The following is an 18,728-nucleotide window of genomic DNA, read 5'->3' as shown; positions in this document are numbered from 1 at the left end:
AAACAAGGCAGGTGTTACATATTCACTCTGCTGCCTCAGAACAGAGTAGAGTGGAAACTTAGCAGACACAGGTGATTTCCCCAAGTTAATAAATACTTTCACCAGACACATAAGTGGAACAAAGTTCGTAAAAACACATGCCGTGTTCTGCGAATATCAAAGGCTTTTGGTTTTATTGCCGTTTTCTTATTGGACCGACATCGACCTTAACTCTTCAACCCTCTGGCCAGCTGTTGGACAGACAGACTGGAAATGTTCTTTTTCAAACTGTGTAAACCTGATATAACTCAAAATGAGTTATAAGACAGTCCATTCATCCACCGTTTACAATCTTGACATCCAAGTATGGTAGTGTCACAGTCTCACCATGCTAAACTAAAGGTGGTGCCATTTCCAGCCCCGGCATTTCTCCCTAGGACACTGTTCCTGGGATATTACAGTGAGAGCACTCTTAGGCTAGAGCTGGACAACTGTTTGTACAGCAGTGTAGCTAGCATGGGAGTCTGTAGATGTAGTTCATGAACTGTCCATGACTTTGCCTCATTCATATTGGATGAGATACTGGCTGCTGCAGTCATGAGCTGGCCTCTCTCAGAGATGATGTTTGGAGCCGCTGTCTTCGTGCACATCAGGATCCTCGCTGGTGATGCAAGCTGACAGGGGGGAAAACAATGGTGTTGGCCCATGGCCCATAGGGAGTACATGATGAACCACAGGGCCCATAGGGGGTACATGGTGAACCACAGGGCCCATAGGGGGTAGATGATGAACCACAGGGCCCATAGGGGGTACATGGTGAACCACAGGGCCCATAGGGGGTACATGGTGAACCACAGGGCCCATAGGGGGTACATGGTGAACCACAGGGCCCATAGGGGGTACATGGTGAACCACAGGGCCCATAGGGGGTACATGGTGAACCACAGGGCCCATAGGGGGTACATGGTGAACCACAGGGCCCATAGGGGGTACATGGTGAACCACAGGGCCCATAGGGGGTACATGGTGAACCACAGGGCCCATAGGGGGTACATGGTGAACCACAGGGCCCATAGGGGGTACATGATGAAAGCACCTCTTCCTCTACAATGTCTAAACACAAAAAGCAAGAACCCCCCTACCCTCTAACTATCACTCTTTCTTACGTTCTCTTGCTCCACTCATCCGTCCCCACTGTGAGCAGAGGCAACAGCGCATTTCACAGGGTTTCAGCGGGCCCTCCCCAGTCACATGTGAGAGCGACTCAAGTCATGAGAAAATCTGGGCCAAATCTGCCCAGAGAATCACATGCATGGCCTCTCCCCCAGCACTACTAAAGAGAGAGTGAGAGAAAGAGAGAGAGCGAGAGAGGGAGGGAGAAAGAGAGGGAGAAAGAGGGAGAAAGAGAGAGAAAGAGAAATAGGGAGAGAGAGTGAAGGAGAAAGAGAGAGAAAAAAGCGAGAGCGGTAGAAAGAAAGAGAGGGAGAAAGCGAGAGAAATAGGGAGAGAGAGAAAGAGGAAGAGAGGGAGGGAGAAAGAGAGAAGAAAGAGAGCGAGCGAAAGAGCGAGAGAGAAAGAGAGCAAGAGAGAAAGAAGAGAAAGAGAGAAAAAAAAGTGAGAGCGGTAGAAAGAAAAAGAGGGAGAAAAAGAGAGAGATAAATAGAAAGAGAGCGAGAGAGAAAGAGAAAGAGGGTGAAAGAGGGAGAAAGAAAGAGTGATAAATAGAAAGAGTGAGAGAAAGAGAGAGAACGAGAGAAAGAGAGAGCGAGAAAGAGAGAGCGAGAAAGAGAGAGAGCGAGAAAGAGAAATAGGGAGAGAGAAGGAGAAAGAGAGCGAGAGAAAGAGAGGAGAGAGAAAGAGAGCGAGAAAGAGCGAGAGAAAGAGAGCGAGAGAGAAAGAGAGCGAGAGAGAAAGAGAGGGAGGGAGGGAGAGGGAGGGAGAGAGAAAGAGGGAGAAAGAGAGCAGAGAGAAAGAAAGAGAAGAGAGGGAGAGAGAAAGAGAGGGAGGGAGAGAGAAAGAGGGAGAAAGAGAGAAAGAGGGAGAAAGAGAGAAAGAGAAAGAGTGAGAGAAAGAGAGAGAGAAATAGGGAGAGAAAGAAAGAGCGAGAGAAAGAGAGAAGAGAGGGAGAAAGAAAGAGGGAGGGAGAGAGAAAGAGAGGGAGAGAGAGAAGAGAGGGAGAAAGAAAGAGGGAGGGAGAGAGAAAGAGAGGGAGGGAGAGAGAAAGAGGGAGAAAGAGAGCGAGAAAGACAGAGCGAGAGAAAGAAAGAAAGAGAGCGAGAGAAAGAGGAGAGAGAAAGAGAAATAGGGAGAGAGAGAGAGAAAGATCGAGAGCGAGAGAAAGAGCGAGAGAAAGAGAGCAGGAGAGAGAATGACAGAGAAAGAGAGAAATAGGGAGAGAGAAAGAGAAAGAGAGGGAGAAAGAGAGGGAGAAAGAGAGGGAGAGGGAGAAAGAAATAGAGGGAGGGAGAGAGAAAGAGAGGGAGGGAGAAAGAAATAGAGGGAGGGAGAGAGAAAGAGAGAGAGGGAAAGAGGGGGAGAGAGAGAGAGAGAAAGAGAGCGAGAGAAAGAGAGAAAGAGCAAGAGGAAGAGAGCGAGAGCGAGCGAAAGAGAGAGAAAGAGAGATAGAAAGAGAGAGAAAAGCAAGAGCGGTAGAAAGACAGAAAGAGAGAAAGAGAGAAATAGGGAGAGAAAGAGGGAGAAAGAAGAGAGAGAGAGAAAGAGAAAAAAGCGAGAGTGGTAGAAAGAGAGAGAGAGACAGAAAGAGAGAGAGAAAGAGGGAGAAAGAGAAAGCGAGAGCGGGAGAAAGAGAGAGAGAGAAAGACCGAGAGAGAGAAAGACCGAGAGAGAGAGAATGACAAAGAGAGAGAAAGACAGAGACAGAGAAAGACAGAGAGAGAGAAAGCGAGAGCGGGAGAAAGAGAAAGAGAGAAAGAAAGAGAGCGAGAGAAAGAGAGGAGAGAGAAAGAGAGGAGAGAGAAAGAGAGAAAGCGCGAGAAAGAGAAATAGGGAGAGAGAGAGAAAGAGAAGAGAGGAATAAAGAGAGAGGGAGAGAGAAAGAGGGAGAAAGAGAGAAGGAGAGAGAAAGACAGAGAGAAAGAGAGAAATAGGGAGAGAGAAAGAGGAAGAGAGAAGAGAGGGAGAAAGAAATAGAGGGAGGGAGAGAGAAAGAGAGGGCGAGAGAGGGAGAAAGAAATAGAGGGAGAGAGAGGGAGAAAGAGAAAGAGCGAGAAAGAGGAAGAGAGAAGAGAGGGAGAAAGAGCGAGCGAGACGGAGAGAGAAAGAGAGAGAGAAAGAGGGAGAAAGAAGAGAGAGAAAGAGAGGTAGAAAGAGAAAGTGAGAGCAGGAGAAAGAAAGAGAGAAAGACAGAGAGAGCGAGGGAGAAAGAGAGCGAGAGAAAGAGAGAAAGAGAGCGAGAGAAAGGGGAGAGAGAAAGAGGGAGAAAGAGAGAGGAAGAAAGAGAGAGGGAGAGAGAAAGAGGGAGAAAGAGAGAGAAAGAGCGAGTGAGAGAGAGCGAGAGAAAGAGGAAGAGAGAAGAGAGGGAGAGAGAGGGAGAAAGAAAGAGAGGGAGAGAGAGAAAGAGAGGGAGCGAGAGAAAGAGGGAGAGAGAGAAAGAGAGCGAGAGAAAGAGAGCGAGAGAAAGAGAGCGAGAGAAAGAGAGAGGGAGGGAGAAAGGAGAGAGAGATAGACAGAGAAAGAGCGAGAGAAAGAAGAGAGAGGTAGAAAGAGAAAGCGAGAGCGAGAGAGAGAAAGACAGAGAGAAAGACAGAGAGCGAGAGGGAGAAAGAGAGAGAGAAATAGGGAGAGAGAAAGGAGAGAAAGAGAGAAAGAAAGAGAAAAAAGCGAGAGTGGTAGAAAGAGAGAGGGAGGGAGAAAGAAAGAGAGAGAGGGAGAAAGAGTGAGAGAAAGAGTGAGAGAAGAAAGAGAGAAAGAAAGAAAGAGCGAGAGCAAGAAAGAGAGAGGGAGAAAGAAAGAGAGCAATATGCAAAGTTGGCACTGTAGTAGAACTGCCTAGTTCTCTCCCCATCCAAAATGTTTTTGTTGGCTACGGCTAGGACATTAGAAAGTGCATCTGGCTATTCCTGCCTCGGATATTTTCATACAATCACATTTAGCTCATATTTTTATAGGTACATGGCGCTGAAGTATTTTTATTCAGTGATCAAATAGCCCTTCAGCCTAACTAAGAACATCATTGCAAAATATCAGTTGGACGTCGCTTTCGGTGTCGGCATTTTGACAGCTAGCAACAAGAGTTCCAGAAAAGGTGCGCTTTGGCGCTGCCACAACATTAAGTGTGAGACACTAGACATCAAAACAGAGCAAACAAACCACATTAGTGAAGTCAGAGCAGCATGTTGAGCCAAAGCTGTGGAGCTGACAGTCAGAGGGTTAGGGTTAGAGAGGTTGTGTTTGACTAGACTACCAGGCAAGAGCTCCATCAGGAGACAAGCTAGCATCTCGCTAACAAGAGCCTCCGACAACACACGTAATCCACAGGAGGTTAGTCCCGTGTAGCTCAGTTGGTAGAGCATGGCGCTTGCAACGCCAGGATTGTGGGTTCGTTTCCCACGGGGGGCCAGTATGAAAATGTATGCACTTACTAACTGTAAGTCGCTCTGGATAAGAGCGTCTGCTAAATTACTAAAATGTAAAAATGTTTAAATGTTGGTGGCACCTTAATTGGGGAGAACAGGCTTGTGGTTATGGCTGGAGCTGAATCAGTGGAATGGTATCAAATAAGCCATGGTTTCCATGGTTTCCATGTGTTTGATGCCATTCCATTGGCTCAGTTCCAGCCATTATTAAGAGCCGTCCTCCCCTCAGCAGCCTCCACTGATGTAATCTCTTCCGAGACTCATGGATAGTTGAATAAAAGTGCTACCCTCGCTGTCGTCAAAGGCAGGGATACTCAGATGAGGGCAAAAAAGATTAATAGGGCTACATTCAGCCAGGCACAAGCCAGCGTTTTCAGCTGCTTGGGGAAACATTGCTTGAAACAAAACAACTTGACCTGAAAAAAGCACAAAGAAAGAGTAAAGGAAAACAAGTGTGGAACAGTGACCCTGTGGGAGTGTGTGGAGGCCAAGGCAGCTGCCAGGATGAACGTACTGTGGAAGAAAGGCGTGGCTAAGTAAACATTTCTAAGCCCTTCCAAAAACAGCTTCGGCTATAGCAAATGGGAGCGCTGAACATGCCAGCTAGGGGCCGTCATTTTAACACAGCAAATTCAAAGCGAGGTCCTCATACAATGCATAAATCATACGATGCATAAATGGTCATTTGAAGTTATTTGGCGCTAAACTGCTTTGGGAGGAACAGAGATGGCACAACTTGTTTGTTTTCTCTGCCACCATACATTAGCACATTTCCAGAAGAAAAGAGTGGAGCAATACATGAACACAAGGCTGTTAGGCGCTTGGCAGCTAACCGTCAGAGGCACTGGTCAATATTTAGGTGTCCTTGACCCGATCTTCTCAAAATATTCAACCGAAACTACAAGCCATGCATTCTTTTATCAGCATTCAAGATAGCCCTTCTCACCCCATAAGTCTCTAGAACACTCCAATAATATCCTGAACAAAAATATCAAACGCAACATGCTACAATTTGAACGACTTTACTGAGTTACAGTTCACATAAGGCAAATCAGTCAATTGAAATGAATTCATTAGGCCCTAATCTATGGATTTCACATGACTGGGCAGGGGCATGTGTGTGTGTGTGTGTGTGTGTGTGTGTGTGTGTGTGTGTGTGTGTGTGTGTGTGTGTGTGTGTGTGTGTACACGTCAATGTCTGTGTGTATGTTGGCTATGTGTTGAATGCGTATACGGAGGGCCTGCATGAGACCCGTTGTTTTAACTGGTAATCTTGCCCTGATTAGGCAGGGACCCATGCGTTTACTTTTCACATGTAATCTCCAGCTTGCCTCGTCCTGCTGCTAACTAAACAGAATCTGGGAGGGGGACCCGTAGGCCTGCTCACATGCCTAATGGGGATGGAAATATCCGGGCCTTTTGTTGGCGGCCTCCAGCTCTGAGTGTTAAGCTAACCCCGGGCTTTAAAACAGCCAGTTCTGGTGACCGTGGAGAGGCCCAGGCAAGCTGGTTAGACAAAACAGTCAAACCCAGCCTCCAACCCTCAGGAGCCCAGGGCTGACACACAACCCACTGGGGCAGGACCACAGGAACAACAACACATTACCACTGGAAACCCAAAGGCTATCAGATAAGGTCTCGGTTAAAGATAACCATTAAAACTAAGAAATGTGCCCCCCCAAATCCATTTAAAAGATTATACATTAACACCACTTCTGTTACAAACCACAGTCAAACATTATCCATCCAATCATCGTTCATGCTGATGATGCTGTAGCGCTGCACAGAGAGTTTGAGACATGTATGTGTTTTCTGTGAACACAATGGTATGGGCTCCCCCTCTTAAATCATATACCAATTATCACAAATAGCATTAGGGTTTTTCAGAAGGAGTTGGAGAGTGGAGAAGGACAAAAGCTGGCTTCTGACCCGCATGTGAAGAATACAATTTGAGAGCATTCCAGCCCCGGTCTGCCGAGCAACAGTGCATTTTAGATACTTCAAGACTGGAGCAGCCCGAAGCAACTGCTCATTATAAACATTGCCATGTTACCTTTATGAAAGCTTTGCTTTTACCCAGGCAAGTCTTAAACCGTGGCCAGGAGTTTTATGGAATGGATATCAGTGAGACAAGTGTCTGAAGCAATGTTATGTTGTTTCCGTGATAAAAATGTCACCTCCATCACTATAAAATGTAGAGGTTAGAACAGCTCTGCGTCAAACACTGTTGCAAAACATTGACGCGTTTCCCTCTAGATTCTACAAGAACTATAAACTAGGCCATATATTGAATGTGAACTTCAGTCAAAGAAATAGTAGTAAAACCAATAGTCTCTCTGCAAAAAAAATCTCAGAATGGAAAATCCCAATCCTTGGATTAAAATGAATCACTGAAAACTAAAATGTTGAAAGCGACGCTGAGTCACTGAAAACCAATCTGCCTGCGGCCATCTCCGCCACAAAACATAAACATTGCGCCTTTTAACATATCTTGATGGTGGAGTTGGCAGTGGAAATAGGGGTGCAGTCAAACCAGTTCTGGATGAAAAGATCAAAGCATCAAAGCACTCGGCGCTCTCCCAGTGAGGGCGCTAGTCATGTGAATTCGGTGGGAGGAGATCGGTGGCTCCCCTTGACTCCAAAGGCTCCGTTCCATCCCCGGGAAGCAAAGTGTCGCATTTTACACTCAAACGCCACTTTGCCCACCCTGCATTGAACACTGGCCAGTGAGCGCGTACAGAGGAGATCCTCTGGTCTAGTTCACAAAAATCCCCTCTCCCCTCACTGTCAAAGGAGCTGACGTGAACAACATGGGATGATACATAAGACCCTGTAATAACAGGGTCTCCGTTTTTGTTGTAATGCGTCAGCAGAACTGATCCATAGGTCCTTTCTTCACAACATTTCATGACTTTGGAAGATCCAGAACTAGCGCAGGGATGATACCAGTATTGCCATACTTGTTAGTATCGTGGCAAGGAAACAAAACACGAAGCAGATTTAACTTCTTTAGGAAAACATCCTTAATGTTGGAAACAAACATCATTATGTTGTCATCCAGTCAAATGTATTTTCCAAGCTATAGCACACAATATTTTACATTCAGCAGGTTTTTAAAAAGGAACAAAGAGTTTGGTCTGCTTCGTGTTTAAATTTTTGACATAGAAAACATTTTGCAATACTGGTACCGGGCCCGGCCCTATCTAGAACTTTGGTTGATGATCATTGACCTTACCCGTGGTCCTGGACTTTCTGGTTAACAGTCTGAAGTGAGCATTTGCAGCTCTTTATATAAATCACACGCATGCTGGTGTCATTTTATTGTATGACTATACTGACATCCGCAGCTAGTCTTTGAGATGATGTGAGGTCATACTCTTTGAAGGGACATGGGGTTTGTACTACGTAGGCTTTCCCCCTACTTCACCCATGGAGTCATTGGGCATCCAGATGTTAGCCAGCTACTAATTTGACTCCAAAACAGCCGCTCCCCCCAGCTGTTCAGTGACCATCCCAGTGTTGGAGCCACGATGACTCATTCATCACGATGACAGGATAACAAGAAGTTAATGACATAATGCCCCCCAGGCTGAAAAATGACTGAAGACAAATATGACTTAAGCCCAAATATTGCTTCAAATCTTCAACATCGCCACCTCAACAGAATTGAGTAAAGCTGTGTTTGAAACCTAAGCCTGGAGCAGCGTCAGCTAAATAAAATGTGAGATGAAATCACTTCAGGAAACTCTCAATTATGGATCCTAAGCGAAGTGCATGGAGAGGGGATTTTGCAACTCTTATTTTTGAACCAGAAATGTCTAGTTTGTGATTGCTGGGAGGGGTGCAGTCCAAAAGGAAGTGTGCTTCACAAATGACCTCTGATCTGATGAGACTGCCGATAATAGCAAGGAGTTTCGTGCAGTTAAGAATACTAGCTAACAGCCAAAGATATGAGGAGTTTAAACAAGGTGTACAAACACTACTCAAAACCACAACTACAGTACAATATATAGGCTACTATATAAGCATGTCTATCACAAACAGAAAGGTCCCCCCAACAGAATAAAAATGACGAAGCCTAATAAATGCAATTCAGAAACGTGACATTAAAATTCAGAAAGTGGAGAATGTCAAAGGCTAAAGCCCATGATGGTATGGCCATGACATTCTTTTCCAGGGGGGCATATCTTATCCTGCATCAGACTGTCGGTCTACTGTAAACCAGAACGTCAGAACTCCTGCCACATCCGCTGGAAATGCAAACAAATTAATTGCGAACCCCGTGGGTAGGGAACACCCATTGGTCACATACCAGCTTCTTCTTTTCCAAAGGAAACTTCTGTCCTTCAAAAACAAAAAGCACAATAGTCAGGTTCCACTATCATCAGCCTTTCATGTGCCAACTGGTCAGTTGAGGTTAAGGCCCTGGTGAATTGTGTCCAGTTTCATTGTAAACATACCACAGAGCCAAGAAAGAGCACCAATAACTTTAAAAAATGACTAAGCTGAGAGAAAATATGGACGAAAAGCCAATTGAGGTGCAGCTTTTCTTGTTTGAGTGACCTGCTTAGGATGTGGTTGGGGGATGTTCTGGCCCTAGGCAGTGATAGCTTCCCTCCTCCATTTGACTTCAACCTCACAATGTAGACAGGATCCGTAGGGCACCAACTGGATAAATAATACAACATACACACGGTGAAGCCATGTAACTCCTCAAAAAGGTAGGCCACATCCACAATACTGTACCTACCATTATATCATCTCCCTCAGATACTAACTTTGATTAGGCCTCTATAAATTAAAGCTGTAATATGTAACTTTTTGGGCGACCTGACCAAATTCATAGAAATGTGAGTTATAGATCTGTCATTCTCATTGAAAACAATTCTAAGAAGCAGTAGATCTGTTCTATGTGCACTATTTCTATGCTTCCTGTTCATAAGTTTAGTTTTTGCATCTTTTACTTTCGGTTTTGTACACCAGCTTCAAACAGCTGGAAAATACAATATTTTTGGTTATTGAAAATATATTTCACAGCGGTTTAGATGGTACAATGATTCTCTACATTAAATATTGCTTGTTTTGTCACAAACTGAAATGAAGCGAACTATTAGAATTTCAGCAACCAGGAAATGGCGGAGCGATTTCTGCATAGTTCATCTTTAAGTAAGGGCCTTGCGAGACATGAGACATTCAGTGTTGAGTCGAGTCTTCCCTGTAGTTAGTCTGAAGCATAGAAATAGAGTTCAAAGAAACTTCTGACCTTAATGTGTAACCATCACTGCGGATAGCAAGGGAAGTCTTCAGAAGAGAGGCAATCCAGGCATTTGAATGATTTAACCCCTAAAGAAACCGTGTCAACCAGAGGAGAAAGAGACGTTTGACTAAACCCTCGTTTGATCGCTCGTCAGGAAGACAACTGTAGCATAACAGACAAGGTTCTGTGGAGTGAAACACTACAGCGCTTCACACACCTGCTTTTCGAAACGTCGGCAACACCTGTCGGATGGCTCATGACAGCGTCTACCTGCAAGGGTTGTTTAGGGAGGAAAAAACAGCTGTGAATAATTCCACAAAAACCAGTGACGCTCTTTGATATTCCTTAGGCAACATGTCAGTGAGTGATTCAGTGTGCTGACGCAAACTGAGGCGTTTCGCTTTATCTGACTCAAAAACACCATGTAGCTTCTACAATACGTGAGTGTTGGGGGGGGGAGTACAACACACCAGCCTTCCTTGAAAGCATGCAACATGTCCAGCTGGAGCATTTAAATAGGATGTGGACCCCTAAAGGCATTAGCCTGAGCATTAGCTTACTTATGGCTAATATTGAAACTACACTATATCTACAGAAAGGTATGTGGACACCCCTTCAAATTAGTGGATTCAGCTATTTCAGCCACGGCCATTACTGACAGGTGTATAAAAATCGAGCACACAGCCACGCAATCTCCATAGACAAACATCTGCAGTAGAATGGCCCGTACTGAAGAGCTCAGTGACTTTCAAAGTGGCACCGTCATAGGATGCCACCTTTCCAGCAAATCAGTTTGTCAAATGTCTGCCGTGCTAGAGCTGCCCCGGTCAACTGTAAGTGCTGTTATTGTGAAGTGGAAATGTCTAGGAGCAACAACAGCTCAGCCGCGAAGTGGTAGGAAAAATCGTCTGTGCTCGGTTGCAACACTCACTACCGAGTTCCAAACTGCCTCTGGAAGCAACGTCAGCACAAGAACTGTTCGTCAGGAGCATACAAGCCTAAGATCACCATGCGCAATGCCAAGCGTTGGCTGCAGTGGTGTAAAGCTCGCTGCCATTGGACTCTGTAGCAGTGGAAATGCGTTCTCTGGAGTGATGAATCACGCTTCACCATCTGGCAGTCCGACAGACGAATCTGGCTGCCAAGAGAACGCTACCTGCCGCAATGCATAGTGCCAACTGTAAAGTTTGGTGGAGGAGGAATAATGGTCTGGAGCTGTTTTTCATGGTTCTGGCTAGGCCCCTTTGTTCCAGTGAAGGGAAATCTTAATGCTACAGCATACAATGACATTCTAGACGATTCTGTGCTTCCAACTTTGTGGCAACAGTTTGGGGAAGGCCCTTTCCTGTTTCAGCATGACAATGCCCCCGTGCACAAAGCGAGGTCCATACAGAAATGCTTTGTCGAGATCAGTGTGGAAGAACTTGACTGGCCTGCACAGAGCATTGACCTCAACCCCATCTAACACCTTTGGGATGAATTGGAACGCCGACTGCGAGCCAGGCCTAATCGCCCAACATCAGTGCCCGACCTCACTAATGCTTGCGGCTGAATAAAAGCAAGTCCAGGCAGCAATGTTCCAACACCTAGTGGAAAGCCTTCCCAGAGGAGTGGAGGCTGTTATAGCAGCAAAGGGGGGACCAACTCCATATTAATGCCCATGATTTTGGAATGAGATGTTCGATGAGCAGGTGTCCACATACTTTGGTCATGTAGTGTATGTATGTAAACTCTGACAAACCCATGACTAGGATATTTGACTCAACTTCTTCAGCATTCATCAGTTTTTAAGTGTAATAAAATATCTGATATGGATTGTGTTTACTTGTATGCTTTCTGTAATGCAAGTCCCTGCAAGCCATTGACAAAATGATGATGCCTCACTGAAAAATAATATGCTAATTATGGGTTTGGCTTGTGATGTCTTGCTCCACTAAATGTAAAAGGTCATAATAAATACTTAACATTCATAATTGTCTCTATATTTCATTGTGTTGGCCTAAGGATCAGTGGAGAGAGGACTAAAGTTTAACCGGGAAACTATATTTTTTGGGGTATTTTACCCCCTTTTCGTGGTATCCAATTGGTAGTTACAGTCCTTGTCCCATCGCTGCAACTCCCGTACGGACACGGGAGAGGCAAAGGTCGAGAGCCGTGCGTCCTCCGAAACACAACCCAACCGATCCGCACTGCTTCTTGCCACAATGCACGCTTAACCCGGAAGCCAGCCGTACCAACGTGTCGGAGGAAACGCGATGGGACAAGAACATCCCTGCCGGCCAAACCCTCCCCTAACCTGGACGACGCTGGGCCAATTGTGCGCCGTTCCATGGGTCTCCCGGTCGCGGCTGGCTGCGACAGAGCCTGGACTCGAACCAGGATCTCTAGTGGCACAGCTACTGTGCCACTCGGGAGGCCCAGGTAAACTATTGTGTACAGAAAGGGGCTTGGGCCTCTGAGGTCCAACAGTGGGTCTTCTGTAAATGGTGTTCAGTTGTTTGTTGGAATTCTACCTTTGTGCGGTGAGGGGATACTGATGGTTTGCCTTAGCCCATTATCCCGGACAAGAAACGCCACAAAGGAATCCAGCTCTCTTTCAATCCATTTCTTTAGCTTTCAACATCCTATTCATCTTTCATTATCTGTACAGTTCCAAAAGCCAACGTCTCACGTTGCAACAAATTCTCATCTCACAATCTTTCTTTTCTAAAAAGCTGTCATTCATCCCGGGCGACTTCTGAATTTCTCACGTGATTATGTTCACTGATCTTTGCACTATATGGCTGTGTTTAGACAGGCAGACCACGTCTGATCTTTTTTCCACTAATAGGTCTTTTGACCAATCAGATCAGCTCTGAAAAAGAGCAGATGTGAAAAGATCTGATGTGATTGGTCAAAAGACCAATTAGTGGAAAAAATATCAGAATTGGGCTGCCTGTCAATACACAGCCTGTGTCACTCATTAATCCTTAAGAGTCTATTGATGCACCCATGCGTCAATCTAATTAACATAATACAAAGATCCCCATCAAAATCTGTCAGTTTTAACAGCGCTGTTTGTCAGACCAGGAGACATCACGAAAATCGTTCTTCACACGAAAATGTCTCTAACATCTGAATGGTTTGGCCTACTCACTATGACCACCACGATGGTGTTCTCCGTTTTGGTCAACGACCCCCACGGGACTCGTCCGAAATCGGTACCGCCGATGTGTCAACTTCTGTCTGTAGCGTCCGAACCGTTTGGGCTACACACTAATATGACCCCATTATGGAAAGGGGAGACTCTCACGATGGTGGTTAAATATGTGTCCAAAAAACTAAAATATTTCCTGAGTTTTCTTATATCTTCTAGACATAGGACAGATACTTCAAAACCTTATGATTTCATTTTTTGACTGTCTGTTTTGCCATTTATGAATGTGTTATTCAATGCGTTTCTATGGGCTATAGTAGTAAAGGCAAGATTAAATATTTGATCAAATGCATTTTAAATATTTTGTTTGATACCTACAGGGGTCCTAAAATTCTAAATCAAATAGCTAAATGATTCATGGTATGACCATTTAAAACAATTCCACGTTAGTTTAGTAGAACCCCCTCCCCTTGAACCATAATGGACACTAAGATGTTGATTGTTAAACACTACTGACAAAAGGAAATACATAGAAGTTTGCTGATTTTTAATAGCAACCATTACAAAACTGTGTGTGTGTTCACAGTACACAGGACAACAAATTCATTTGAATGGTAGAACATTGCATAGCAAAGGATGTTCTATAAATGGAAAAACAGCCGAATTTGGGATACCTGCTTGAAGCACTTGACCTACTGTAAATCTGAGGTTGTCACACAGCATTTTTTTTTCACCGTGACAAGTTTTATATTAAAACAATTCCGTTAAAAATATTGGCTGCTTTTCACATATGTTTTTATCTGTGTAATGTGATGACATTTAAATCTCTTACTCTCAGAAAACATATTGGTAGTGCAACCTAGTGCTGCTGACTGTGGCACATCTGTAAATAGATACTTTTGACTCTACTTCCAAATTACACATCGCCTATACAAAAGGTCCTTCTACATGATACGAGTTGGAGAATTTCCGACCTTGAATTCTCTGGACTTTTTTTTTTTTGAAAACGCCTACATAAAGAACCATAACAATGATTAATTAATGATTTATAAACCAATAAAGAGGTTTTACTGTCATAAACAAATCATGCTTCACAGTAAACACGCACTTGCATTTCATAAATCGCTATATTGCAAGTTTCAAAAACTGATAGAAACGTGCGCCAAGATGAGGAAATCTCACAAATGAATATGAAAGTGTGCAACAAAGTAACTAGCTATATGTCTGCAACTGACAGAATCCAACCAACAAGATGAAAAGTATCCATGATCATCAAAAAATCCATGCACTGAGAGCCAATCTTGTATGTAAATCTTACCTATTTTGTGAAGCGCTAACTTCTATTGAAGTTACGGTTGCACCATTATCGGGACTGAGATGGTCGCTGCTGTTTTTGAAAGAAGTGTTCAACAATTCCTGAGCGGCTGTAGACAAACTATTAGTCGTTTTATCCGAGAGAGGGTGGTCAGTTAGTGAGTTGCTCTGCTGAATGTGGGGAGTTTTCTGTAGTAAAGTAGCCTGGACCGCACCAGGCGAGGAAATGGACAAGAAGTGCAGCTGCGCTGATATCGGAGCAGTCCCAGTCTCCGGAGATAGGAGCAGCGACTCAGGTTTATCCAGATCCACACTTCGGACTTTGCGTAGATCTTTACGTCTCCATTGTGAGTTTTCCCCGGTACTACTCTTCGCCTTACCGGGACTGCTTGGAAGACTAGGGGTGCTTGAGTTTCCCTGAGGACCGCTTTCAACGTTTGTGCTGTTATTCGACTCATATATTCCCGACGACGAGGTCCGGCTCCCCGCCGTCGCCATTTTCTGTCCCGGAGTTTATCACTTATTAGGTTCTATGAAGAGGGAGTGGAGGGAATTGGGGGAGGGTCGGGAGGGAGGAGCGAGAGAACCGTGGTGTTTACATTCGACCGTAAAAGGCGCATAAATTGCCGTATTTTGCGCAATTTTACGCAAGGTCCAAAGAAGATTGACAAGGAATGATACGTGACTCCTGTTACAGGCAGCATGTGAAACCACATCAAACGCTTAAAACAATTACTGCGAATAAAGTTGTTCGTTTTATTTTAGATTTATTTAAAAACTGCAGAGAAAGTTAAACCATACATAACTACAAACCATTGGTAGCTGAAAACACACCCAGGGAACACTCCGGTTAAAATACATAAACCAGAACACAGAACTGGCACAAGAATGCTGCATTTATACAGCCAACTCAATTCGGAGCTTTTTTGCACTAATTGGTCTTTTGACCGATCAGATCTTTTGCCAATAATTAGGCAAAATATCAGAATTAGGCTGCCCGTGTAAACACAGCTCTAAATGAGCTATTTAGCTCAGTAAAAACACCCACCTGACAATTAGCCACCAATAATCTCAACCAATAGAAAACAAGAAACGCTTAACAATGAACACGTGATTGTAAAGGTTGTGAACTGATGGAAAATTAGGCCTACTAACTGGAAGTTTCTTAGATGACTGAGTAAAACAAACATAGGCCTACATTGAATACATAAATACTTTGAATAAATATGGTTAGGATACTTATTGTTGTTATATGGTTTAGCTTTAGGCCTACATACATGAACAGAACTTAACTAGTAATATAATTATAGCTCTTTTGAACAGTATTCTGTTCTGATAATTACTTATCAGTATAAACTGCAGAGATTGTCCCAAAGCACCAGGGAGGTCTCTGGCCATGACCAACCAGTTCAGCGTGTTCCTATTTTTCTAGGGCAACCGTTGGTCTGGGCAGAGTGTCAGCTTTGTGAACCTGCAAATGTCCCCCTGAATGTATCTTTTGTTATTCAAGTTATGTAATGGCACAATTGAGTTTAAGATTCAAACAGCAAATAAATATTGGGCTTGCAGGCTTTTCCCCTTCACTTTATTCATGTCATGTACATTGTTGAAAATATCAGCCCTCAAATGAAACCGTTGATATGGTTTTCCTCTTGATATATAGTGATTGTTCTTCTTGATTCAGAGTACATTACATGCAGGCTACACCAAATGCTTTTATGTATGAATAGTATGTGCTATTGTAACCTATAGTACATGATATTCAGGGTGGTGTCAAATACATCACATAGAGGAGTACTCCTTATTCAGTGTTCTGTTTACTTTATCATAGAGGAGTACTCCTTATTCAGTGTTCTGTTTACTGTATCATAGAGGAGTACTCCTTATTCAGTGTACTGTTTACTTTATCATAGAGGAGTACTCCTTATTCAGTGTACTGTTTACTTTATCATAGAGGAGTACTCCTTATTCAGTGTTCTGTTTACTTTATCATAGAGGAGTACTCCTTATTCAGTGTACTGTTTACTGTATAAAATTCCCAAAGAAAACATTACCTCCACAAATATGAAAGTCAATGCATTGCTATCTTGATATAACAATCAGAAACTCTAGAACATGGACGGTTTCAGATTGTGACTTTGAGCGTGCAAACTCAGCAAAAAAGTTTGTTTTCCCAGAAACCGGTAGTTGAGCAAGCAGGGTATTTTTTTAAACCTTTATTTAACTAGGCAAGTGAGTTAAGAACACATTCTTATTTACAATGACGGCCTACACCGGCCAAACCAGGACGATGGGCAAATTGTGCGCCGCCCTACAGGACTCCCAATCACGGCCGGTTGTGATACAGCCTGGAATCGAACCAGGGGGTCTGTAGTGACGCCCCAAGCACTGAGATGCAGTGCCTTAGACCGCTGCGCCACTCAGGAGGGTATTTTCTTTACCTAGTGTAGTAAAAAAACTGGGTGTAGAGGGGATCTTTGAGCCCTGGGGAGAAACCAATTTCCTGTCAATGTGGATTCAATCCATCACCAAGTGCTATTCATAGCCACTCAGTCTTCCTGTAGCTTCTACATGTCCTGCTCACGTGGGACTGAACACATGACACATGCCCACACACCTCCTCAAGCATGGTCATTTATACCAGGGTGGATTTGGTCACTGAGGCTTACAAGGGTGTCATCGTTTGATAATTGACAGGGTAGAATCTAATTAAACGTTATTTGTCACATGCTTTGTAAACAACAGTGAAATGCTGACTGACGGGTCCTTTTCCAACAACGCAGAGTTAAATATAAAAAAATAGAAATAGTGACATGAGGAATAAATATACACAAATAATAATAACGATGTAAAAAATAACATGGCTATATACAGGAAGTACCAGGTAATAACATGGCTATATACAGGGAGTACCAGGTAATAACATGGCTATATACAGGGAGTACCAGGTAATAACATGGCTATATACAGGAAGTACCAGGTAATAACATGGCTATATACAGGGAGTACCAGGTAATAACATGGCTATATGCAGGGAGTACCAGGTAATAACATGGCTATATACAGGGAGTACCAGGTAATAACATTGCTATATACAGGCAGTACCAGGTAATAACATGGCTATATACAGGCAGTACCAGGTAATAACATGGCTATATACAGGGAGTACCAGGTAATAACATGGCTATATGCAGGGAGTCCAAGTATCAAGTCGATGTGCAGGGATACGAGGTAATTGAGGTAGCTAGGTACATATAGGTAGGGGTAAAGTGACTAGGCAACAGGATAGATAATAGACAGTAGCAGCAGTATACTGTAGGTAGGGGTAAAGTGACTAGACAACAGGATAGATAATAGACAGTAGCAGCAGTATACTGTAGGTAGGGGTAAAGTGACTAGACAACAGGATAGATAATAGACAGTAGCAGCAGTATACTGTAGGTAGGGGTAAAGTGACTAGACAACAGGATAGATAATAGACAGTAGCAGCAGTATACTGTAGGTAGGGGTAAAGTGACTAGACAACAGGATAGATAATAGACAGTAGCAGCAGTATACTGTAGGTAGGGGTAAAGTGACTAGACAACAGGATAGATAATAGACAGTAGCAGCAGTATACTGTAGGTAGGGGTAAAGTGACTAGACAACAGGATAGATAATAGACAGTAGCAGCAGTATACTGTAGGTAGGGGTAAAGTGACTAGACAACAGGATAGATAATAGACAGTAGCAGCAGTATACTGTAGGTAGGGGTAAAGTGACTAGACAACAGGATAGATAATAGACAGTAGCAGCAGCATACTGTAGGTAGGGGTAAAGTGACTAGACAACAGGATAGATAATAGACAGTATACTGTAGGTAGGGGTAAAGTGACTAGACAACAGGATAGATAATAGACAGTAGCAGCAGTATACTGTAGGTAGGGGTAAAGTGACTAGACAACAGGATAGATAATAGACAGTAGCAGCAGTATACTGTAGGTAGGGGTAAAGTGACTAGACAACAGGATAGATAATAGACAGTAGCAGCAGTATACTGTAGGTAGGGGTAAAGTGACTAGACAACAGGATAGATAATAGACAGTAGCAGCAGTATACTGTAGGTAGGGGTAAAGTGACTAGAAAACAGGATAGATAATAGACTGAGCTGTAGCAGCAGCATATGTGGTGAGTGTGAAAGTGTGTGTGTTTGTTTGTGTGTGTGTGTGTGTGTGTGTGGCGTCAGTATGAATGTGTGCAGATGTTATGTGTATGGGCGTATGTAGTGTGTGTGAGTGTGTGGCTAGAGTCCGGTGTGTGTGCATAGAGTCAGTGCAAGAGAGTTAGGAGAAAAAAAAGGGTAATTGAAGGTAATCCGGGTAGCCATTTGATGAGCTATTTAGCAGTCTTGTTTAGCAGTCTGATGGCTTGGGGGTAGAAGCTTTTCAGGGTCCTGTTGGTCCCAGAC

General features: G+C 43.8%; 1 protein-coding gene across 2 annotated transcripts in view; it reads right to left on the bottom strand.

Moving 5' to 3' along the window:
• Nucleotides 1–14,779, bottom strand: part of map3k1 (mitogen-activated protein kinase kinase kinase 1, E3 ubiquitin protein ligase) — a gene marked incomplete at its 5' end in the record, with an annotated part of 57,933 nt that extends 43,154 nt beyond the window's left edge. For both annotated transcript variants that reach the window (XM_084160526.1, XM_084160527.1), the window contains one exon: nucleotides 14,286–14,779. In XM_084160526.1, coding sequence (XP_084016652.1) covers nucleotides 14,286–14,779 — 494 coding nt within the window. The remainder of the gene's footprint in view (nucleotides 1–14,285) is intronic.
• Nucleotides 14,780–18,728: the final 3,949 nt, after the last annotated feature.

This window comes from Coregonus lavaretus, assembly GCF_964263955.1.
Source record: "Coregonus lavaretus genome assembly, chromosome: 4".
Lineage (NCBI taxonomy): Eukaryota > Metazoa > Chordata > Actinopteri > Salmoniformes > Salmonidae > Coregonus > Coregonus lavaretus.
The sequence above is the reverse complement of the archived record's forward strand: the minus strand, read 5'-3'. Positions and strand labels throughout refer to the sequence as shown.